The 24,376-nt window shown below is 42.4% G+C and overlaps 1 protein-coding gene across 4 annotated transcripts in view; it reads left to right on the forward strand.

Moving 5' to 3' along the window:
- Positions 1 to 21,139, forward strand: part of HMCN1 (hemicentin 1) — a 293,517-nt gene extending 272,378 nt beyond the window's left edge. For 2 of the 4 annotated variants that reach the window (XM_081011980.1, XM_081011982.1), the window contains 13 exons: positions 300 to 437; positions 830 to 951; positions 2,474 to 2,711; positions 3,959 to 4,021; positions 5,232 to 5,351; positions 5,880 to 6,014; positions 7,407 to 7,520; positions 9,542 to 9,667; positions 11,125 to 11,253; positions 14,621 to 14,971; positions 16,636 to 16,755; positions 17,266 to 17,392; positions 18,753 to 21,139. In XM_081011980.1, coding sequence (XP_080868106.1) covers positions 300 to 437; positions 830 to 951; positions 2,474 to 2,711; positions 3,959 to 4,021; positions 5,232 to 5,351; positions 5,880 to 6,014; positions 7,407 to 7,520; positions 9,542 to 9,667; positions 11,125 to 11,253; positions 14,621 to 14,971; positions 16,636 to 16,755; positions 17,266 to 17,392; positions 18,753 to 19,119 — 2,150 coding nt within the window. In that variant the 3' untranslated portion in view covers positions 19,120 to 21,139. Of the gene's footprint in view, positions 1 to 299; positions 438 to 829; positions 952 to 2,473; positions 2,712 to 3,958; positions 4,022 to 5,231; positions 5,352 to 5,879; positions 6,015 to 7,406; positions 7,521 to 9,541; positions 9,668 to 11,124; positions 11,254 to 14,620; positions 14,972 to 16,635; positions 16,756 to 17,265; positions 17,393 to 18,752 lie in introns of those variants that run through there. The other 2 variants (XM_081011981.1, XR_013988112.1) reach the window with 2 other exon arrangements.
- The last annotated feature ends 3,237 nt before the right edge of the window (positions 21,140 to 24,376 follow it).

Consider the following 24,376-nt stretch of genomic DNA (forward strand, 5'->3'; position numbering starts at 1 on the left):
TGTGCGCTTCGCACATGCACAGAAACGCTTTGTCGCACTTTGCGCCCGCGCAGCAGCAACGCTCTATTTACGGACTTTTCAGGGTGCAAACGGCACCCCAAAATGGATCGTGTTCGTAAGTAGAGGTACCATTGTATATGCTTATTTGCTCTGCTATTTTCATAAAATATTTAATGCAATCAGTAACAAAAGAGAGAATTTATTAAATGGTCAGGTGACATTGTAAGTAATACAGAATGCAAAGAAACCAACCCACAAATGTTGCTGTACATATGACAATGCTTTCCCCCCCTCTAAAGGTCCAGCAATGAGAGCGCTAGTTTCTATTCTGAGTCCCATTTATTGGACAACAGCCAAAGAAAATGGAGGAGCAGTGAATGGCTTTTCACTCACCAATGCAGTTTTCAAGAGAGAGACACAAGTGGAATTTGCTACCGGTTAGTTAAAAATGGGACAACAGCTTTCTATTTTGCATAACTTCCAAAGCTTCTGTTTAGAACAATTTGCCATAGTTGGGTTTTCGGTATTTTGGCCTCCTGGTTCAAACTGAAGGAGCTGCAGGAAGACGTTTCTGTCTGTCTCTTACTTTGAGAACCATATATTTGGCCTTTAAAGGTGTGAGTACCGAATGATAAATAGGTTTAAAAAATATGCCTTACAAGTCTTCTAATGATCACTGTCAACGGTCCCCTTTAAAGTTGGCTTTAAGATAGTTAATGCAAATTTAAATGGTTCTTTGTTAATTAATTTTTGACTTGGGATTTCTTATGGGGGCAAGCGCCCCCCCCCCCCCGTGTTCACACATTTGAACTATTACTAAAATTCACAGGGGAAATCTTACGAATGACTCATGTTGCCCGTGGCTTGGACTCAGATGGATCTTTACTCTTGGATGTTGTCATCAGTGGCCACATGCTGCAGTTACAATCATCACCTGATGTTAATGTAAAGGTAAACCATCTCTATACACTACTGAAACTATCTGTCTATAGGTTTCCCCAGTACACTCAGCCATCACAAACGTTAGTGTGTCAGTTGACACCACTATCATCCTCATATCATCCTGTGGCTGTAGGCAAAGTATACTGTTTGATCATCCGCTCATTGTCCCCAGAAGTTCTTTTGATTACTATTTTGCACTATATTGTTAGTTTTATTTTTGCTTTGGATAGGCATCCATCCACGGATGTGTTAATGCCTTCTCCTGCATGGGACACACATGACCAGCTCTTAGCAGTCTTATCCTCCAGTGCTGATGACATGAGCACTAAGTGACAGCTCAAAAAATAAAATATTTCAGTTCCTTATTGTAGTCCACATATTTTCTTTTCTCTCTCTCTCTCTCTCTCTCTCTCTCTCTCACACACACACACAAACACTTCAGTTTTATACATTTCACTGATTTTACAATCATTTTGACATTTCAAAACTTGACTTCCTCCCCCCTCTTTCTGCGGTTCCTTAAATTTATTTTTAGTATCTTCTGCATATCCAAATTAACTTAATTTGCTCATTTATTCATCTACTTTAAATATATACTCTTATGAAACTGCAGGTCATTACAATAATCCTGCCAATGTTCTAACTGTTTACAATTTATTTGTAAATATTCACTAAACCATTTCCATTCTTTTATTAAAAGTTTGTTATATTGATTTCCTATTCTTCCAGTAAATTTTGCCATTTCTGCATATTCCACCAGTTTTTGTATCCACTCTTCCTTTGATGGGACTTCTGCTTCTTTCCATTTTTTGGCAACTAACATTCTTGCTGCTGTAGTCGCATACGTGAATAAGTTTCTATACAGTTTAGGAAGTTCTGTCCTATAATTCCCAAGAGAAAAGCTTCTGGGTTTTTTACGAACGTTATTTTAATCATCCTTTTAATTTCATTATATATCATTTCCCAGTAAGCCTTAACTACTACAAGACCACCACATATGACTAAAAGAACCTTCGTTCTCTTTGCATTTCCAACACTTACTTGATTTAGATTTATACATTTTTGACGGTTTACTCAGTGTTAGATACCATTGATATATCATTTTCATATAATTTTCTCTTAAACCATAGCAAGCTGTGAATTTTATATCCCTACCCACAATCGTTCCCATGCTTCCATGTCTATATTATGACCAATATCTTTTGCCCAATGTATCATTGAGGATTTTACTTCCTCATCCTTTGTCTCTCATTCCAATAATATCTTATACATTTTAGACAGCACTTTTACATTACATTCCAACAAGTCCCTCTCCAGTTTTGATATTTGTTCCATCTGTTTTTTCCCCACTCTGGGTTCCACTCTCAAGCTGGAGGAATGGAAGGGAAATGTGCTTCCATTATAGCAATCTAGCATTTTTCAAATCTGTGGATGATTGCGTCCATCCCTGCATGTCCGCTATGGCCATGGAGAATGGCAAAGTGTCTCCTTAATGTCTCCTTAATCTGGAGTTGTGTGGTGTTCGTTTCAGGATTATACAGAAGATTATATTCAGACAGGCCCTGGTCAGCTGTATGCTTACTCTACACGACTCTTCACCATAGATGGAGTTAGTGTACCATACACTTGGAACCATACCATTACCTACGACCCGAATCGCGGAAGAATGCCCTTCCTGGTGGAAACCCTCCAGGCCGCCTCTGTTGAAACAGAATACAATGCACTCGAAGAAGCTCTAACTTTTAAAATCCGTGCTTCCATTACAAAAGGTATTGTTGCGGGGAATGGTACGCGCAGGGTTTGGTAGGAATGAGATGCCTTTTAATTAAAGGATGGCCTTTATCGAAGGCCAGTTAAATCTGATGCTGTTAAATGTTTTAGAAGGAATATGGTAAAAACATGCCATATTCTAAGTAGTCTAAATTGGGTAGCAGACCTTGTACATACTATTATATATAATGCCTTGCATAATGCACTGATAGAACAATACTTGGGACAAATTTAGGGAGAAATAGGTAGAGGTCTAATCAAGAGTCTGTAATTTATCTACTGGGTGAACAAGATGAAAATGCAACTGTGAAGCGTGCACAATTACTGTCTGCAATAACTGATGAGACAGGAAATTCTTCAGAGAGAATGCTGCATTTTATCAGGGTAATTCATAATTTAAAGTTTTTATATAAATTCAGATGGGTATGAATTCATTTTTAATATTTGTTAAACCAGGGACACCTTTTTAAAGGGGACTTGCGAGTTGCCAGGAAAATATGGCATTTTAGCTTTGTTTATGTAGTTTCATTTGGGTCTGTTAACTTTTATTAGTCTTGCCTACAGACACACACACAGTTATTTTGATGGTCTGGTGACTAGATACAAATACAGTGGTACCTTGGTTTAAGAACAGTCCTGTTTACGAACTATTCGGTTTATGAACTCCGCAAAACCGGAAGTAGTGTCCCGGTTTGCGAACTTTACCTTGGTCTTTGAACGGAAGCCGAACGGTGGAAGGGCACCAGTGGCGGGAGGCCTCATTAGGGAAAGTGCGTCTCAGTTTAAGAACGGATTTGGTTTAAGAATGGACTTCAGGAACGGATTAAGTTCATAAACTGAGGTACCACTGTAAATGAATCTGAGATGATTTGCCTTTCCTGAAGTGGATTATGCTTTAGAAAGGAAGGATATTTACTTTGGTTCTTTCCTTGCTGTCATCTTGAATGCAATTTTTTATTTTAGATGGATTTTTCCCCCATTGTTGTACATAAAAGCAACATAATCTTATTGAGGGCAGTACATTTCTGCATAAACGTTGATTCAGTTTTGAATATTCATCTACTTACATCATTTATAGACCTATCAATTAAATAAACAAAATTACAGTAAACAGAAAACTTTTCCAACCAAAGTACCTAGTGAACTTTTGAAGAACTTTGGAAAAGAAAAATCTGATGTCCTTAGTTTTGTTGTTGTTGTTGTTGTTGTTGTCAGTCTGTAATCCTTTTGCTTCCTTCATCCACAGGAGACCAAAGCAACCAATGTCCTAATGGGTTTGGCTTAGATTCTGCTGGGCCATATTGTACAGGTAAGAATATGGCTAATAATGTGACTGAATATAGAACACTCCGATCGCTGCCTTGGCTCCTTGCTTTGCAGCCCTCTTGCCTGCCAAGCCCCTTTGAAGCACAGACTTCACTTTAGATAAATTAGAGCTAAAGTTGCTGAACATGTTGCTGATTCAGAAACTGTTATTCTCAAACAGGGATGGGTGAACTTGTCTATTTAGGTTTCTCATTTTTCCAATCTTAATAGTGAGTTCCTTTCTGCAGCAATTTGTGGGTTGTTGTTTTTTTTAAAAAAAAACCTTTGTGAGAATTTGTTGGCTTTTTAGCGAGAATTTCTCATATATTTTTGTTTGTTGCTCTGACTAATATGCACATTTTGTCAAGCAGCTTTTCCTAATGCATTTGTATGTTATTTTCACTAATAATACAGTGGTACCTCAGGTTACATACGCTTCAGGTTACATACGCTTCAGGTTACAGACTCCACTAACCCAGAAATAGTGCTTCAGGTTAAGAACTTTGCTTCAAGATGAGAACAGAAATCGTGCTCCAACGGCGCGGCGGCAGCGGGAGGCCCCATTAGCTAAAGTGGTGCTTCAGGTTAAGAACAGTTTCAGGTTAAGAACGGACCTCAGGAACGAATTAAGTACTTAACTCGAGGTACCACTGTATGCCTTTTTAAGTACACTTTCCCTAATACATGCACCTTTGTCAAGGCAAGAGTGTCAAGGCAAGAATTCAGAGAACTGCGAATTTCAAAGAGTGGCTGTGTTTCAGTTCATGTATTGGTTTGTGAAGCTCAAGTTGGGTATTACCCATCCCTGCCCTTATCTGGGGCGGGAAAATCTGACTTTGCCCAATGGAAACATATTGACATATATTCATACAGGATATGTTAAGAGTGGGTTAGAACTGAAACTGAATTTGGGGGTGCAGGCTTCCATTCTTGATCTTTTAACACGTTTGAATTTTCGTTTTGCTTCTCCTTGTTCCTAACCCTTTAGTATTTTTAGAATGTTCCAATTGCTGATGCAGTTTGAGCAGGATTAACAATGTGGGAAGGGGGCTGGGTCCTTCTCTTCCTCATTTTTGTTGTTAAAGATAACGGTAATGAATCCCAGAAGCCTACTTAGACCCTATAGACTTCCTGTTGCCAGTCTATATTCCTGTTTCTGAACTATACCGTGCAAACGGCACCCTAGTTTTATGCGGTTTTGCTTTTATCATTAGATGAAGATGAGTGTACAGTTCGAAATCCATGTTCCCACACTTGCCACAACGCTATAGGAACCTATTATTGCTCGTGTCCCAAAGGCCTAACCATATCAGCAGATGGAAGAGCGTGCCAAGGTAAGGTTTGCTTTTAGATGCCATGCACTGGCCACACTGTGTTTTTATGACAATATTTAGAATACATGAGAGACGAATATTATTTTATCTTTTATTCTTTGTATTTACATCCCATTTCTTCTTTGATGATACTAAAGCTGATGTCCTATTCAGATACTGACCAGTACCTCCGGTTATGTAACCCTCTGGTTACGTAAACTTTGGGATGCAAAAGCAGCAAACCCGCAAGTATTTTACCGGGTTTTGCTGCGCACGCATGCGCAGAAGCAGTAAACCTCTTATGCGCATGTGCAGAAGTGGTCTACCACCACGCACACATGCACAGAAGTGGTCCTCAGGTTGCGGAAACCTCAGGATCCAGCCAGACCTCTGGAATGGATCCCGTCCGCAACCGGACCTACCACTATATATGCGTTCAGATCAGGCCCTAAGATACTAACCAGGGTAATATTCTCATGATAAAATAGACACTGTTTCTTCCATGATGGATTGAAGTATGAGTGCACATATGGCTTGCCTTTATTGCAGATATTGACGAGTGTGCCTTAGGAAGGCATTCTTGCCATGCTGGCCAGGACTGTGAAAACATTATTGGCTCTTACCACTGTGTGGTTCGGTGTGGGATCGGCTTCAGAAGAACATCAGATGGACTAAATTGCCAAGGTATGGAGATAGTGTCGTCTCATCTGCCAACAATTATTATTGAATCACATGAGACTCCGTTAAATAACATTTTTTAAATAAGGGCAGGATGGATCCTTGAACGCAGTAAGGATTTGATTAAAATGTTCTTTGAAATTTTGCCTTCACATTTTGTGATTATCTGATAATCTCTCTGCAGTTTCCAGAATACTCAACAGGCAAGACGTTTTTCATTAGTGCTCTTTCGCTCAGATCTGTGTAAACACAGGTCATTTGATGTTACTTTCCATTTCATGCTAGTATTTTGCATGGTTTAGAGCAATGATAGCTAACCGGCAGCCTGAGTTAGATCTGGGTCATTTAAGGCTGGCGCGGCCCCGGGATCTCCCCATTTTCGTCCGTGCTGCAGATTCAATTTCCCACCCCTTTAGGTTTTCCTTCTGACATTGCTATGGACTTTGGTTGGTCGCTGTTAAGGGGCCTGGTAGGAATGTTTTCCACTTGGCGAATTGGCACTGGCCATTTGGTTTTTCGCCTACCTCGTAGCAAATCGTCACAACATCTCTTGGTTATGGCGGTTAGGCATTGGTAGGGGTATTATTATGTAGATATGTTGGGGGGGCGCCATCACCTCCCGCAAATATTTAAGGGTAATCCGGTAAAGGATTCTGGGGGGTGTTGCCTTGTCTGAAACCTATGGAGGCCAGGGCCTAAAGCACGCCCCCGAGTGGTGACCCCTGGGGGAGTTCCTAGTGATGTGCATCCCAGGGCTCCCCCTGCTGGTGTTAACCCTTTCCAGTCTTCATGCTAACAGGCTGAAGCCGGATAGTCTGATAGGACCAATGCCTAAAGCCAATACTGCTCTTACCTGTAACCAATAAAGTTGTGGCCAATTTTTGCCCATTAACCTTAAACAATGATCCATCTGATGTCCTGTGTCTTTATTTATTCCAATTGGGGGGAGGCGGGAATTGCCACGCAAAAGGCTAGCAACCCCTGGGTTTTGCAACTAGTGGAACTGCATGAAATGTCACTGATGTTTCACCTAATGAACTCAAACTGTTAACCATTAATCTCATTATCTGCTGCTTCCAGTATAGTTTGTTAAGACCACAAAATGATCAGCCAGACTCCAGATGAATGATATTGCTCAGCTCCACTATTTGACAATGACCAGGGGGTGTTATTTGCGGGGTCACACGCAGCCACCTGATGCTACACGATCCCCAGCAGCTCAGCCTGGCTTCGCCTCCCCAAGCTGTACAGAAACCTATTGTACAGAAACAATAGTCATGTGAAGAGTTAAGAAATTCCCTCATCTCACTGCCTCTGTTTAGTGACAAATGTCTGGCTTTGCCCTCTGACAAGTCTGCAGGGTAAGAGAGGTTTAATCATGTCTATATTATTCAACAGATGTTAATGAGTGCCAAGAGTCGAACCCTTGTAATCAACGCTGCTTCAACACCATTGGAAGCTTCCACTGTGGATGTGAACCAGGATATCAGCTAAAAGGCAGAAAATGCATAGGTATGAAATAGACTTCAGGACAGTGGGGCCTATACACGTAGTTTATAAAGGTTCTCTTGGAGAGCTGGACAAAGCCTATTAAGTCCTGCTGATAAAAAAACCCTCTGGAAATCTAATGACAATTTGCCTTTGAAATGTCTTGAGTAGGTTTGCTTTGAAATATAATCTAGAATGGGCAACATATGGTCAATCAGATATATCTGAAGAAACCTTAAGGCCTTGAAAGTCTCCAACCTATTGCTAGTATAAGGAACAATGAATGAACCAAGGTCTAGTGAACTTCAGGGCTGAGCACAAGCTAAACTTGGATTTCCCCGCTCCTAATCCTCTTCTTTTCTTTGGTGATCACTCGAAACAGAGTAAGATTTTCTTCCATGAACACTGTTTAAACACTGAGACCGTAAGTGACTGGGGAGGCCAATTCTGGAGCCATGCATCCTTCCACAGTGGGGACGTAGGTTTCTGGGTGGGAATTGATCATGGTGAGGGTTTACCAAGCGTGCCTTCCTCTTAGCACGTTTCTCCCCTTCATCCTGAGTTTGAGCATCTTCAAAGCCCATGACACTTTTGGAGGCTGTTCTCCAATTTTTTTCCAATCTAACACTCTAAGCCAGGGGTCAGCAAGCTTACCGCACCTCGGGCTGGTGTCTCCATCGCCAATCGCATGGCGGGCCGGGGAGCGTGTGCCTACACACTATTTCCGGTGCACTACTAGGTCGGAGGAGCACCGGAAATAGCTTGTGCGCAGGCGTCCTCCAACCCGGATGTGCACCGGAAATAACGCATGCGCACAAGCTATTTCTGGTGCTCCTCCGACCCGGAAGTGGGCAGCCGCACAGCACCGGTAAGAGTGGGCGGTGGGGGTTACCGCAGGCCAGATAAACGAGTCCCGCGGGCCTTAGTTTGGGGACCCCTGCTCTAGGCACTACATAGGGATTGGGCTCATTGGAAGTGTGTCTTTGCAGTTCAATTCCTTCTCTACTCATGATAATTTCAGCTGCAAAGGCTAGATTCCACTGAAAGGATCTTTTTTGCTATGCTTTGTAAGACAGAAAGACTGAAAGTTCCCTGCTTAGCGGTTCTTGGTACTAGGCAGCTTAATTCCTCTGCCACCTTTGGCCCAGGACTAGGACCTGTGGGCTGCCCTCTGCTGCCAGTGATACTCCCCCTGTGGCACGAGTGAAGTGCCCATACACAGCCCTTGCCCTGGGTTGTGGGGAGGATCAGCAGTGGTTGTGACTCCTTCCCCCTTACTCAGCTCTTTTTGCAAGGGTAAGGGCTCACTACTTGCCCATAGAGGTCCTGCTCTACCTTGTGTGTCATTGTCTGCCTCCCCCATCAGTAGGCACCAAGTAGCACTTCTCTATGTAGCTGAGATTTAACTGTTGGTCAGATCTACCTATTTGGTAATGCTTTGTAAGCCAAACTCATGCCTTAACGACAGTTGCAGCACTACAATTGCAAATATAAGATATAAAAAAGAAAGTTTATATAAAACATCGGCTCCCTGCCAAAAGCATATCAGCAGTGCTTGCAACACCCTCTGTTTCTGCCCACATGGATTGATGTAAACCATGTGGGCAAAGGAAAATGGGCCACCTGAGGTCATTGTGATGTCAGGTGATTGACAGGCAGCAGCCCCACCCACGTGCCACAGTTGGCTAACGGGAGATGGGGAAGGTAAGAATTTGACCCATTGGCCAGATCTAATTCTCCACCCTTGTCTTAAGGCAAAACATGTTTCTACAACAACCAGAAATGCAGCCCAAGTCAGATGTGACAGGGTGAATTTTTGCTGTACGTCTCTGTTAAAATCTATTTCACTTGGCAATAGGAAAAGGTCAAATCATATGACCTTGGTGCCACATGCAAATTGTAAGCCGTTTTCTTCTGAGCAACATAAAGATTTCTTCACAAAAGTATATGGGAGAGGGAGAAGTTACGTAAAACAAGGATTTTCACCCAAGAGGTGAAAGCATAATGCTATCAGTTTAGCTACTGAACTTTCTGTCTTCTTAAAGATGTGAATGAATGCAGACAAAATGTATGCAGACTTGACCAGCATTGCAAGAATACACGAGGTGGCTATAAATGCATTGATCTGTGTCCAAATGGAATGACCAAAGCAGAAAATGGAAGTTGTATAGGTATGTATGTTTCTTTTCTGCATTCTTGTCAGACTGTAGCAGAGAATCAGATCTCCAGCTGCTTCTACCTCATCCCTCTCCTTCCACTGTGTTTGTGAATGTCACTTGTGAACTACGCAATGGGTATCATATCCCAAAAAGCATGTGTTCTACTCTTGAACAACTACATGAATCGGAAATTGGCACAACAACAACAACAACAACAACATCATAATAATAATAATAATAATAATAATAATAATAATAATTATTTATTATTTGTACCCCGCCCATCTGGCTGGGTTTCCCCAGCCACTCTGGGCGGCTTCCATAGAAACCAAAAATACACTAAAATATCACACATTAAAAACTTCCCTGAACAGGGCTGCCTTAAGATGTCTTCTGAATGTCAGGTAGTTGTTTATCGCTTTGACATCTGATGGGAGCGCGTTCCACAGGGCGGGCGCCACTACCGAGAAGGCCCACACACACATGTAGAATACTTTTACTCTTCATTGGGTTTTTTAAAAAAATCTCCCTCATTCCTTCTCAGAAAAAATTGTGCTGTGTATTTTCATTTAAGAATAAGGGAAGATATGATAAAAATGAATGAAAAGGGGATACCTGAATTCCCATATACAGTGGTGTCCGTTCCAAAACCAAAGCGTTCCAAAACCAAGGTGCGCTTTCCCATAGAAAGTAATGCAAAACGGATTAATCTGTTCCAGACTTTAAAAAATGACCCTTAAAACAGCAATTTGACATGAATTTTACTATCTAACAAGACCATTCATCCATAAAATGAAAGCAATGATCAATGTACTGTACTATAAAATAAATAAGACAGTATTGTAGATGATTTTAAAAAAAATAAAAATATTTTCTTACTTGCACTGATGATAGTCATTGTTTGGATGAGGGGCTTTTATCCATTTCCGCAGTCACACAATCAATCCATCAGTAGCTGAACTGGGTTCCACACAGTCACAAAAACAAATTAATCGAAAAAGCCTGAAAAACAAAAATGCAAAATAAATAGTAAAAACAAAATCGCCAAACTTAATCCATTCCGGAAGTCAAATGTTCAAAAACCAAGGCACAGCTTCTGATTGGTGCACCAGAAACAATAGCCGACAGCCACATCAGTTGCTCAGCTTCCGAAAAATGTTACGAAACCAGAACACACACTTCCGGGTTTTCGGCGTTTGAGAACCAAGGCGTTTGAAAACTAAGGTACCACTGTATTAACATCCAAGACCCCAGAAGGGGGCTGAATTCTGGATAGCAAAACACACTCTTATGACAGAAAAGTATCCATCTATGAAAATGGAAGAATTACAAAACAAACAAAATAAAATACAGTGGGGGGACAACTTTGGGTAACCTTGTAGCTAAGCTCTATGTGAATAATAAATATCTGCTATAAAGTGTTTGTATACAAGTACAGTTACTTTTAAAGATTTTGTGTTCCTTGTCAGATATCGATGAATGCAGAGATGGTACACATCAGTGCCGCTACAACCAGATATGTGAAAACTCGCGAGGAAGCTACCGCTGTGTCTGCCCGAGAGGGTACCGATCCCATGGCATTGGAAGACCTTGTATGGGTAAGTTAGAAGCAGGGGTTGGATAAACATTATGCCTACCTACAAAAGGGTTTAACATGCTCTACTGCTTGAAATCAGCAGGCTTCAGCCACGACTAATTAGACCTCAAAGACTTCTTACTGAAAAAAAAAATAATGAGCGGCTGATTTCAAGCACAAATGCATACAATTCCCAGGGAATGTGACTGTTAAAATAATTTAAATCACACCAAGTAAAACTAAGCTTGCATGTATCATGGCTATGCATTACAGTGGTACCTCAGGTTACATATGCTTCAGGTTACAGACTCTGCTAATCCAGAAATAGTACCTCGGGTTAAGAACTTTGCTTCAGGATGAGAACAGAAATCGTGCTGCCTCCGGCAGCAGCAGGAGGCCCCATTAGCTAAAGTGGTGCTTCAGGTTAAGAACAGTTTCAGGTTAAGAACAGACCTCTGGAACGAATTAAGTACTTAACCCGAGGTACCACTGTATATGACATGCATGTTGCAAGATGAATTTGGGACAAAGCTTAATTCTGCATGGTTCCTTGCTTTATTTTGCTCCTTAACAAGTGGCTAGTTCTCTGCACTGCATGTACTTGGTGCCAGACAATGTAGCTTGTATGTGGGCTAACTATCTGAGCTGCTGTTCTGCATATAATGACAAAATTTCCTTGTATATTAGTGCCCCCCACCCCCGGTCATGTATTCAGTTGTAAATGTCAAAACAAGCAAGCAAAATCACATGTGCAGGGAGCAGGGATGCAGTACAGCTTGTTCTGCCTTGCCACAGTTCCTTTATCTCCCTTTTGTGACTCCAAATAAACTTCAGTCCTCCAGGTCCCAGCCACATCTTATACTTGGCCTTGGGCTCCTTGTTTTAGTCTTCCCACTGGCTTTGTTACTTCAAGGCACCACGGAAGGCTGTTGGTCAGGGCCTTCCAACATTTTTATCCTGATGCAAATTGGCTAGCACTCTCCTTTACACACAGGTTGGGCTCCAAGTCAATCATCTTCTCCCAAAAGGCACAGAGCAGGGATTGCAAAATTTAAGAAGGCTCACTCAGGAGAGGTGTTGTTTAACTTCCCCAAGATAAACGAAGACAAAAGCAAAGATGATCAGCTCAGTGGCGTAAGGATGCTCCCTCAGGTATATAGAGCAGTCAAAGTTCAGCCCCAAAGCATGAAGTTTACTGGGAAAATTTTCAGGAAGTAAGCAAGGAAAAGGGTATTTGTAACTCCTAACTTTATAAACAAGAATTGTTGTTTGAAAATACCGTATTTTTTGCTCCATAAGATGCACCTGACCATAAGACGCACCTAGTTTTTAGAGAGGGAAAGCAAGAAAAAAAATATTCTGCGCAGAGCATGTAAGCAGCTCTCGCTTTTATTGCTTTAAAGCAAGCAAAGCAAGAGCCGCTTACATGGCTTCTCTCCCGCTTTGTGCAGCTCTCACTTTGGTTGCCCATCCCTCCTCCCGCCTCGCTGTAAAAGAGGAGGAGGAGACACCAGGACAGGTGCTTTGCTTGCTTTACAGCGAGGTGGGAGGAGGGATGGGCAAGCAAAGTGAGAGCTGCGCAAAGTGGGACAGAAGCCGTGTAAGCAGCTCTCGCATTGCTTGCTCCCGTCCGTCCCTCCTCCTGCTTTGCCAAGAAGCCAGCAGAGCAAGAGCCTCTGCGCAGCTCTCGCTGAAGCCACCAGAGCAAGAGCGATAGCTGTTCAGCGGCTCTTGTTCTGCTGGCTTCCCAGCAAAGCGGGATGAGGGACGAAAGGGAGCCCTTACACGGAGCCCCTTCCGTCCCTCTTGCTCTGCTGGCTTCAGCGAGAGCTGCGCACCTTGCTCTGCTGGCTTCCCAGCAAAGTGGGATGAGGGACGGGTGGGAGCAAGCAAAGTGGGATGAGGGAAGCGGCTCTTTGAAGAGAGAGCTGCTCTTGCTGGCTTTTCTGGGAGGTGGGGAAGGGACGGAGGGCAGCCTGTCAGTCCCTTCTCCCACCTCCCAGAAAAGCCAGCAACAGCCGCACACATGCTCGGCGCAGCTCTTTAAAGAGAGAGCAGAGCCTCCCGCTGCATTCGCTCCATAAGACGCACACACATTTCCCCTTACTTTTTAGGAGGAAAAAAGTGTGTCTTATGGAGCAAAAAATACGGTAGATATTAACAAGCAGCAGACTAATAAACTGCAACTCTCATCGCTCCTGATAGGTAGTGGCATTGGTTGGAGATGAGAGAAGTTGTGCTTAAACCCTGCTGGCTGCATCTCCATTTGAAAGAAGCAAGTCGGAAGGAGGGTCCATCTTGCCTCTTTCATTTAAGGGGCAAGTGAATTCTGCCTACCTGATAAAGGTTATCTTGAGTGCCGCATGGGGGTGGTGAGCAGGCCTGGGCAGCTCCCTTTCATTCTCCTACAAATCAAGCAGGGAGATTAGAATTTTGAGGGCTCCTATCTGATTTCTCGTAACATCGCTAGCTGAAAATAACTTGAGGAGCCATCACTAATTAGGTAACGTGCCATTGTTGGTGCTGTATCATTTCCAAATAAAATTTACCTGTGTGGCACAAAAAGCAGCTACGATAACAGAAAGCAAACCTGTATCTCCAAACAAACTGTTTTTAAGAATGCTGCGGAATGTGCTTCATTTGTTTTTAAAAGAAGGGATATTCGCTAACAAACGTTTTAGCATGATATCCATTACGTAGCAATTGTGTTCCTTTAGCTTCTTTCAAGGTTCTGTTACTGACTAAACTGCTGCTTGTCTTAAAACCAGCTTGCTAGACCTCTCTGCGCCTTTCCGCTTATTTTTCATTGTTATTTCTTTGTTGATGTTTGCAAGAGCCTACAATTTCTTAGATGGCAGGGAAGGGAAGAAATTTACACTGCCACCCTGTGCATGCATGCTAAAAGTAAGTGGGGCTAGTCCTGTGTGCATAGGATTGAAGCCTCTGTCTTAGGTTAAAGAGTACTCTCCTTGCAGAACAGATGTTTGCAGATCTTAACATGTTCAGAAACCCCCCTTAGGAAATGGACCTGACACACTTAGGAGCTTTGTCTTTGCGGGGGGGGGAGGGTAGAGCAATGAGAAGCTCACCCACGCCTCTATTTTACTCAATATTTATTGCCTTTTAGAGGTCACACAGCATTTGTGTTACTAAGCTTGTCAAGGGCAGCTTTCTGTATGCAGGTTTGGGCAGCCAAGTTAATGACATGATGTTTGTGAACAGGAAGACCAGTGCATGCACTGTGTGTAGCGCGGGGGGCGGGGAGAGCTTTGTGATGTCAGGATCACATTTGTAATTTCAGATTGTTCCGCAGACTGATGTGCTTTTTAATGTTTTGTGTTGTCTCCCTCCCTCCCCACGTTACATGGTTTGTTGCGTCCCATGAGCAGACATAAATGAATGCGAACAAGTGCCTAGACCTTGTGCGTATCAATGTGCCAACAGCCCCGGCAGCTTCAAGTGTATCTGTCCCCCCGGACAACATTTATTAGGCGATGGCAAATCTTGCGCTGGATTGGAGAGGTTGCCAGATTATGGCAGCTATTACCATAGCCATAACTATGCACAGTTCTCCCCCGTGAGAGACAACTACCGACCTCAGCAATATGTCAGGCACTCATCCAATGTCTACAGCTCCTACTCAGAGTATAGGAACAGCAGAGGTCCCATCTCCAGGACTAAAAGGAATTTTAGAGAGACTTGCCCCGAAGGCTATGAGGCAAGAAATAACAAATGTATAGGTAAATGTCAAGTGTATGTGTGTCTAGAGATATATGTATACATAATATGCATATTCCATAAAGATGCTCATTCAGCTTATTGTTAGGTTGCTTTTGCACACAGATATGATATAGATGCTCTATAATAAGATTTTACCAATACAGTGGTACCTCAGTTTTCAAACGAAATTCGTTCCGGAAGACCGTTCAACTTCTGAAACGTTCAAAAACCGAAACATTCATTTCCAGAAGCATTTACTCACGGAAAACTCAAAACGGAAGCCGCATGGCATGTTCGGCTTTCAAAAAGCATTGAAAAACTGAAGCAGTTCCTTCTGGATTTTCGGCGTTCAAAAACCCAAACGTTCGACTTCCAAGAACTGAGGTACCGCTGTATATGTAACTTTCACTTTCTCCCCAAACAACTGAAAAGATAATTTGGCAGAGCAGAGCATATCCATCCCATTTAGTCTCCCCCTGTCCCTTCTGGGTATTTCAGCCTTCTTTCCCCCCCTCTTGGGGTAAAAATAAATTCCATCATTGACTGCAGATAGCTTTGCATGCACGCAACTGCTCTTCACCTCAATGGAAATGGACCTAAAGCGAGGGAATGCCAGGGTGTGGTCCAGGAGAAACATTATCTTGGACACAAAATAAGGTCTGTTTGGGGTTGAAATGGTTGAAAAAAGTTTATATAAAGCTTGTCAGGGTGCTGCCACCTTGTGCTTTGCATACTGATGGGCAGATTTATGTATTTTTACATTTTAGAGTTTTGACCCATGTGCCCAGTGATTGGGGAAAAGTTCAAAGTGCATGGAATGAGAACTTGTCTCAGGGACATTTGTAGAAACTCTCTTGAGAAGCTAGACTGAGGTCCAGAGTGTGGCTTCAAAATTGGCTGGTGTCAACTTAAGGGGTAGAGGAGCACAACGCTCACCCCACCACAAGTCACTTTTTAAAACATGTGTAAGTGCCGCAACACCTGCATTGATGTTGCAAAATGCATATCCTCGCTCAAACCAAAGCCCTAACTTTTTTAAAAAAAGGTTTCAGCTGTCTCCTAGTTTCTAATTTCCAACATCTTGACTTCATGAGTTGAATTCTGCTGCTTTACTATGGTGCCTACCCAACCCCCCCCCCCCCAAAGTTGCCAAATTCAGCAATAGTGTTGTCTAATTTTCTGGGTGTAAGAAGCTGAGTTCATTGAGGGTGTGAGGGAGGCATTTGTGCCCAGTGAGGGATTTGCCTCTGGGGAGCCATCTATTAATTAGCTCAGTGGCTTCCAGAAGACATGCATGACTTTTGACTTTGCTCATTCAAACCCTTGCCAGCCTTCAGAGCATCAGCCACTGACTAACTTTTCCAGTCAGTCTGTAGTGCCTGTGGAAAGCATCATTCAGAGATTCATTGTCTAACAGTTTAGAGCTCTTGAAAACTACATGTAACTTAAGGTCAAAAATCTTGATTGGGATAGCATTCTTCAAATTTGCTAAAATGCATAATCTAATAAAAATATATAAAGCGATGCATAGCCTTCATATGGTTCAGGATATTATGTCTGCGTAAGAATTTAATTTCTGTAGATGTGCATCAAATATATTTTTCATTATTAGTTTGTCTGTTGGCTTCAATATTATATGTTTTCAACCCCCCACTTTCCCCCCCCCCTTTTTTTCTTTTTACAGATATTAATGAATGTGAGAACAGGGATGCTTGTCAGCATGACTGCAGGAATACTTTAGGGAGTTACCAGTGTTTCTGCCCAGCTGGCTATCAGGTTATGCCCAATGGCAAAACATGCCAAGGTGAGAAAATAAAGGAAATATTATATGAGAAATATAACATTTGCACCATCTAGCTCATAAATGCCTTTGCAGACAGAAGCCATGTAGCAGATGTTAGGATTAGCCTGCTGCAGCTGATGTTGAGACCACTGTAGGTAGAAACTATCTTAAGATATTAATTAATTAAATGATGGTCCTTATTTATGCCTGTGGAACGTATCATTTCAGGGTTCTCTTTTGGGAAGGGCAGAACTGTACTCTCTCCCAGCATCCTTCATTATAATAAGCAAGTGGTATTTTATGCCAGATTTGCATAGCAAAAACCCCCTTATTTATTTCTATGCTTTATTTCCTAAAGCTCTGTCCATCCCTATGTACAGCCTTACGTTTTTATTAGTAGTAAGAAACCTTTGCTGTCTATAGGCTGGGAGAGTTTTCAGTTTACTTGTTACTATGTGGGTGAAACATAACCTGAAATCAATGAGTTGCTTATCTGATGTTATCTGTTGTTTTCCTTTGATAACCAATCAGATATAGATGAGTGCCTTGAACAGAACATCCACTGTGGACCAAATCGTATGTGCTTTAACACGAGAGGAAGCTATCAGTGTATAGATACGCCTTGCCCGCCAAATTATCAACGAGATCCTCTTTCCGGGTATGTTTCCTATTCAGTCGTGTTAGTTTTTCCAGATTGTTTTTCTTTTCTTTTTTATCTCCTTAACATTTGCATAAGAGGCCAGTCCATGGAATAGTCTTATATACACTGCAACTCTTCCTTCTGACCTCAGAAGAGCTCAAATTATGTGTTGGCTAAGTTTCTTCTATGCTTTCACCAGCACACACTGTGCCATGTGTTGCTCCAAAAGAACTCATTGACTCTTTTGGCATAGCCTCCTATAGATTAGGACAGGCATAGGCAAATTTGGCCCTCCAACTGTTTTGGGACTACAATTCACATCATCCCTAGCTAACAGGACCAGTGGTCAGGGATGATGGGAATTGTAGTCTTAAAACATCTGGAGGGCCGAGTTTGCCAATGCCTGGATTAGGAGATGTGGAATCTGGATGTCGCTGGACTACAACTCCCATTATCCCTAACCCCTGGCCCCCAAGGGGGCTGTTAGAGACCTCTGGGCATAATTCAATGGTTCTGTCAGTCCTCCAGGGGTCCTTCCTCTGTATCACACTGTGATCTCTATGACCAGCAGGAAAGCTGCCTTAATTTACCCACCCATGCACCATATGCATGTTGGTAACATTTTATCAATTTATTTAAAATATCTGTATGCTTGCCTTTCCACCTCTTAACAAAGCTGGATCTTCAAGGAAACCTTTAAACAACCCCTAGTGAGGTTCATTACTTCCCTATTGTCGGGGAACTCCATTAAGTATGTGTTGAATGCACCAAAAAGCCATTTAATTTACCTGATCTTTGGTGGCTAGGTCTTAGCTGGTAGAGGAAGAAATAATTCTTCAATTTCTGTTTGTCTTAAGTGGTTCTTCAGTGTCTTTGGCTGAAAGAAAGTGGATTTTTAAAAATCTGCCCACACTTCTTTAGCTAAAGGAGTAACTTAGGCTCAAATTATAGGCTATGGGGAGACATGTAGTAGACACCTGACACACTGCTCACCGTTATTATTTGATATATGTGACATCATGCTAGCTTTTGCCGCTCCTTCTAAGCATTAGGTGAACACAGTGGTGCGATGTGCAGGAAGATGCTAATGTTGTCCCATCACATCATTCATTTTTTTGATTACGTGTTATCAGGGAGATGCAGGAAACACCCATTCATTTTCCCAGAACCTGTAGTTTGGGCCTGGTTTCTGAAGAACAAAGGGCTTTTGTTTTGTTTTTACAAAAAAAAGTCATATAAATTTTAAATAAATAAAATCACAGGCCTGTGGTTTTTATCTCTTACCTGAGAGTGGTGCTATGGGAAAACAATTGCTTCACTATATATTGCTGTTCCATTGCAGTCATGGCCCAGGCCTTCATAGTTGTGTTTATTTTAGGTTTTGCCTCAAGAACTGCCCACCCAACGATCTGGAGTGTGCCTTGAGTCCTTACGCCTTGGAATACAAATTTATGTCCCTCCCGTTTGGCATCGCTGCCAATCAGGATTTAATCCGACTAGTTGCTTACACTGAAGACGGAGTGATGCACCCGAGGACAACTTTCCTCATGGTGAACGAGGATTTGACAATTCCTTTTGCACTCAGAGATGAGAACTTGAAAGGAGTGGTTTACACCACCAGGCCTCTGCGGGAACCAGAGACGTACAGGATGAGAGTCAGAGCTCTGTCTTACAGTGTCGACGGAGCCATTGAATATCAAACAACCTTCATCGTTTATATAGCCGTGTCTGCCTATCCATACTAGGAAAAGCACTGCCGACAGTAATCAAAGTATGTTAATCACATGCCTATGTGCCGCTGGGTGTCACCACTTCCAGAATCACTGTCCCTTATCTTAAAACAGACCTTGCAACTTGTGGGGGGAGAATGGTGCTATGATCTATCCTTATTTCCTTCCCTCTGGCTGCCAATCTGTTGCCATCATTCCATCTTGACAAAAATGACCATAATCCACGATTCCTTGGAATCTTAACCACTTGCTTTATTTATTACACTGGAGCAGTCACTTCTCAAAGATTGTTCTGCTGACTCAGAACTAGTTAGAAGTTCTAATTAGGTGGTAATTTGGTGGTCCCAAAGTGGTAGGCAAGTATCTCCTTGATATGCAAAGAGAGCAAAATTGCCACAAAGATTTTGAAAAGCTTAAATGTTTTTGCTGTCCTCGTTGTCTTTTCTTACCACATTGAAAAACACAATTTTCTTAATATTCACAAACACTAAAGTAAGACACTACTAATGTGTCAGCTACTAGCAGGTATCACCACTGAGGGCTATTACACACATTACACAGAAGCAAACTTTGCACAAAGCCCCAATTTGCAAATTGAAACTGGCAAGGTGGCCCCACAAACAAAGCTCCATTCTGCATTGGAAACAAAGCCATGCTTCAGTACCACCACCCCATAATATTATTATGCGGGCCCTTTATCTAGTCTTCAGTGAGCAGCTAGAAGTGGGGAAGCAGAAATAACATCCTCCTTTTCCTTCTACAGTCAAACCTTGGAACTCGGAACAGCTCCATTGCTGAATGTTTCAGTTCACTGGAAGCAAGTGTTCCGGTTTTTAAACATTCCTCAGAACTCGAACGTCTGATGCAGTTTCCGCTTGAGTGCAAGAAGCTCTTGCAACCAATCGGAAGCCATGCCTCAGAATGCAAATGTTTCAGAAGTCGAATGGTCTTCCGGAACGGATTACGTTCGACAACCAAGGTTTGACTGTACTCTACAAAGGAAACAAGAAGAAGTTCTGGATTCCCCTCCTTCCCTCAGATCACATAAACGTTTCTGGTGCCACCTTAACTGAAGAGGAATGCAAACTGCCTTCTTTTCACTGTCCCAGTAAGGGGAGGTTGTGTGTATTGTCATGTGAACAATACCCAGAATTGTTGGGCTCAATCAGCCTCAAACTCATGGTTGAAGCGCAGTGTGGGCAAGTCCATGGCCTGCCATCACAAGTACTCAACAAGCAACTGCACCTAATTCCAGCTATATGAGACATGTACCTTTGTGACACGTGTGCCTTCAAACAACTGTCACATTCACACTTAATCTTTTCAGTTATATGCTTACAAAGAACCCTTTGTAGGGACGAACAGATACAAGCAGAATCCAGGTTGGGGCCTGCTCTTGGAAGGCTTTTCTCACAGCAATTCAAGAATAGTTGAGCCCATCTGCTTTGAATTCTTGTCCCCCGCTTAGCCCTTAGTACCTTAGAAAATGACTGCATAGTAACATTCCTCTTACGAGAACATTAAAATAGTTTAATGCAATACATTTGAGTTCTGTAGTACGCTTTATAAGGTGCACAGTTTGGGAACACTAAAGCAGGGAATCTGTGGTGGACTGTGCAAGCAAAGAAACACAGCTTCTTCCCCTTTAAAGGCAGAAAGAAGAAATTTGATTTGATGGAATTTTTGCCTACCCCCAAATAGGTTTCGTAAAAAGAAGAAAAGTCTAGCAAGTTTGGTCAAGCAATGTGTTAGGTGTCAATACACTGTATAAGGTGGTAACAAACTCTGGAAGTAATTTTTGCCAAGATGTATTCTATTTTTATGAAAGTATGTGTACATATATATATATAAAGTTTTGTTTGCTTGTGTGTATTTTCTATGCAATATTGAGAAGGGTTTTTTTCCAAAAAAAAGAGAAAAAAAGAAAAAAATGTTTCTACCAAAGAGTGTTGTTTACACATGGAAATAACCAAAATAAATGTTCACATTCTTTTTTTAAATTAAATATGTCAAGACAGCTATGCTGTGTTTATTATTCAGAGTTTTCACACTACTCTTATTCCGAAGGGAAATGGAAAACAAAGGACTTCTTTGTCATATAAATTCCTTAATCTGTGTCCCCCTCTGAATTCATTTACGTTACTCCTGAAGGCTAGAGTAAAAAGTGAAGGAACTATATCATGAAGAATTATCTACATTACAAGTTCCCTACCATCTCATTTGGAGTAAGTGATGGGGAAATTCAGCATATTTTCTATCTATCTATATGCATTTCTGTGCAGTAGAGATCAGCAAGGATGCTGTGGACTCCCCACCTTATGTCCTGCACAATGGAATGCAACAATAAATGACTCCCAAGAAGCAACAGGCACAACAATCTTTGCCGAAAAGCACCAAAATGGGGAGAGCGAGGCACGGAAGACTGCAAAAGGGACAGAAATATAAAAGATCTGCGTATCAATTTAAAGACCTGTCAGCTGCATCAGTAAAACCTTATTCATTTGATCAACTTCAGTAAACAGTTGTCTCCTAGCTGCAATCCCTGTTATAAGACACTTGGCTCCTGCCAGTTGCTTTTCATAATGTGGAGGAACATCAGCAGAAAATATCTTAAGGTGGACTAAATTATATAATTTTTCAGACCAGCATGTTTTGATTACTTCTTCATTGGCGCACTGTAAAACAAAATTGACCTTGCCAACAAAGGTCTGTATAGTTAAAGCTATGGTTTTCCCAGTAGTGATGTATGGAAGTGAGAGCTGGACCATAAAGAAGGCCGATCGCTGAAGAATTGATGTTTTTGAATTATGGTGCTGGAGGAGACTCTTGAGAGTCCCATGGACTGCAAGAAGATCAAACCTCTCCATTCTTAAGGAAATCAGCCCTGAGTGCTCACTGGAAGGACAGATCCTGAAGCTGAGGCTCCAATACTTTGGCCACCTCATGAGAAGAGAAGGCTCCCTGGAAAAGACCCTGATGTTGGGAAAGATGGAGGGCACAAGAAGAAGGGGACGACAGAGAATGAGATGGTTGGATAGTGTTCTCGAAGCTACCAGCATGAGTTTGACCAGGCTGTGAGAGGCAGTGGAAGACAGGAGTGCCTGGCGTGCTCTGGTCCATGGGATCACGAAGATTCGGACACGACTAAATGACTAAACAACAACAACAGAATAACACACTGTTTTCTGTGAGTTCTTTTTCAATTATTGTTGAAATGCATTGTGCTGAATAAAGTATAATTTGGTGCAGCCTTGTAAATACACCGACACCCCCTTACTTGCCTGGAAGAAAGAGTACTAGCCTACTTTGGGTGGGCTGAGAAAGAAGAGGCAGCCCCCCCCTTCTCCAGCATCCCTCTGTATTTTGTGATGGCCTTTAAAGGGGTGGCATTCCCTCCTTTGATAGCACACACCATTTCTGCTGAGTGCAGAGGAGACATGGAGGATCTCTCCTTTGCCAACACTCCACATATTTGCATTAAGACAAAACACACTCATTTGCTTGGGTGGAATCCAGGGCACTCGCCTTGCATACAATTCCTCATCACCTGTGGCCACCAGGTGAGTGCTCAAATACAGGACATTTATTATGCATTGGCGCCTTCCTTCTTTGCACAACATGCCTGAGTAACAGTCAGTGTGATCGGCACGCTATTTTGGGATGCTTACATCTCAGTACAGTGGTACCTTGGTGCTCGAACGGCTTGGCTCCCGAACAAATCGGCTCCACAAACCCGGAAGTGAGTGTTCCGGTTTGCGAACATTTTTTGGAAGCTGAACGTCCGGCGCGGCCTCCGTGGCTTCCAACTGAGTGCAGGAAGCTCCTGCAGCCAACCGGAAGCCGCACCTTGGTTTTCAAACGGTTTCAGAAGTCAAACGGACTCCCGGAACAGATTAAGTTTGAGAACCAAGGTACTACTGTAGCTACTTCACTTCTCTTCATCAACTTTGGGATCCATTTTTAACACAAAAGCAAGAAGAGATCTCCATGTAGTTACTCTTTAAATGAAAAGTCACGACCCTTATTTCTGACCCTCAGTAACCAATTACAAAAGGTGAGAGGGAAAAGCAAAGCTTTTGCTGCCAGAGGGTTTTTGTTTTTTGGCTCAAGTCTATATTGTGCCAAGCATCATACATCTCCTTTCCGGTTAGGTCCAGCCTATGCTGTGCTGACTCATCTTCACACCATGCAATGCAGGCAAAGCCAGGACAAATAGTCCTTATTTAAGCACAGCTTTCATCAGCAAGCCTCCACCAATGTTATACAATGATGTCACAACACATCACAGGCAAGAGGGCACCAACATGAACAAATGACAAATTTGGCAGATCAAGAGCAGCTTTGGGCATTAAAGCACAAGAAATTGGAAATGTTTCATCATAACCTCACAGCCAGAGGGAAGGGTGCATGTTCCATGCGCAGAGACAAGGAATGTCTCCTGGTTGTAAACTGTCTCACATATTTTTTAGAGACAGGTGGTATATAAATCCTGCTTGCAACTAAATACTTAAAAATATCTCTCCGTCAGGAAGGTGCAAGTGCATACACTGTTTTAGATGTTAAAAGAAGCGCTAAAAAAGAACGTAGATGTGATGACACACAATGCCCTTGTTCTTCATGTTCCCCCAGTTTTCTGTTCCCGCTGTTTCTTCATAACTTCTGACAATGCCCAAACTCTTTAGGAGATGCCATCTACAGCTTATATAGCTATGAAGACAACTAAGGTACAGCTTGTGGACTACATGTGTTGCATTCTACACACAAGCTGAAATACCCCAAGACAGCTTCACTGTCATGATTCACTGCATGATTCACTGGTCTGACCTTGTTGCCTATCAGCCAGCCTCTGGAGATGGGTGATTCTGCTATATATTTCTACATCTGATGTGGTGGTTCGTTCGTGCTCAGTGCAGAAGATACAGAGGAAGCTGAAAAAGATGCTGCTTTTTCACCATATGTCTCCATTTAAGAAGATCCCTAACCTTACCCCGCCTTTCCCCCCAAATGAGGATTGATGGCCCAAAGGAAGCATTTTGAAGGGTGTAAATCCCAGAAGCACCAGCCAAATCGGTCTCGGGGCACGATTCCCTGGTGAAGCAGGAAATGGAATTTTGGCAAAGAAATAAGAACATGCTTTAAAATATGGGCATCTAGTTAATGTCACGAGCTCAAGGAGAGCTGCTGAAAGGCCCTTTCCTAGAAAATGTACGCCGTCCCCCCATACTTTTTTTTATACCTGCATCATGAGTGCATCACCATGCTAGGAAAGCTA

Source organism: Podarcis pityusensis (assembly GCF_964106645.2).
Source record: "Podarcis pityusensis genome assembly, chromosome: 6".
In the NCBI taxonomy this organism is placed as follows: domain Eukaryota; kingdom Metazoa; phylum Chordata; class Lepidosauria; order Squamata; family Lacertidae; genus Podarcis; species Podarcis pityusensis.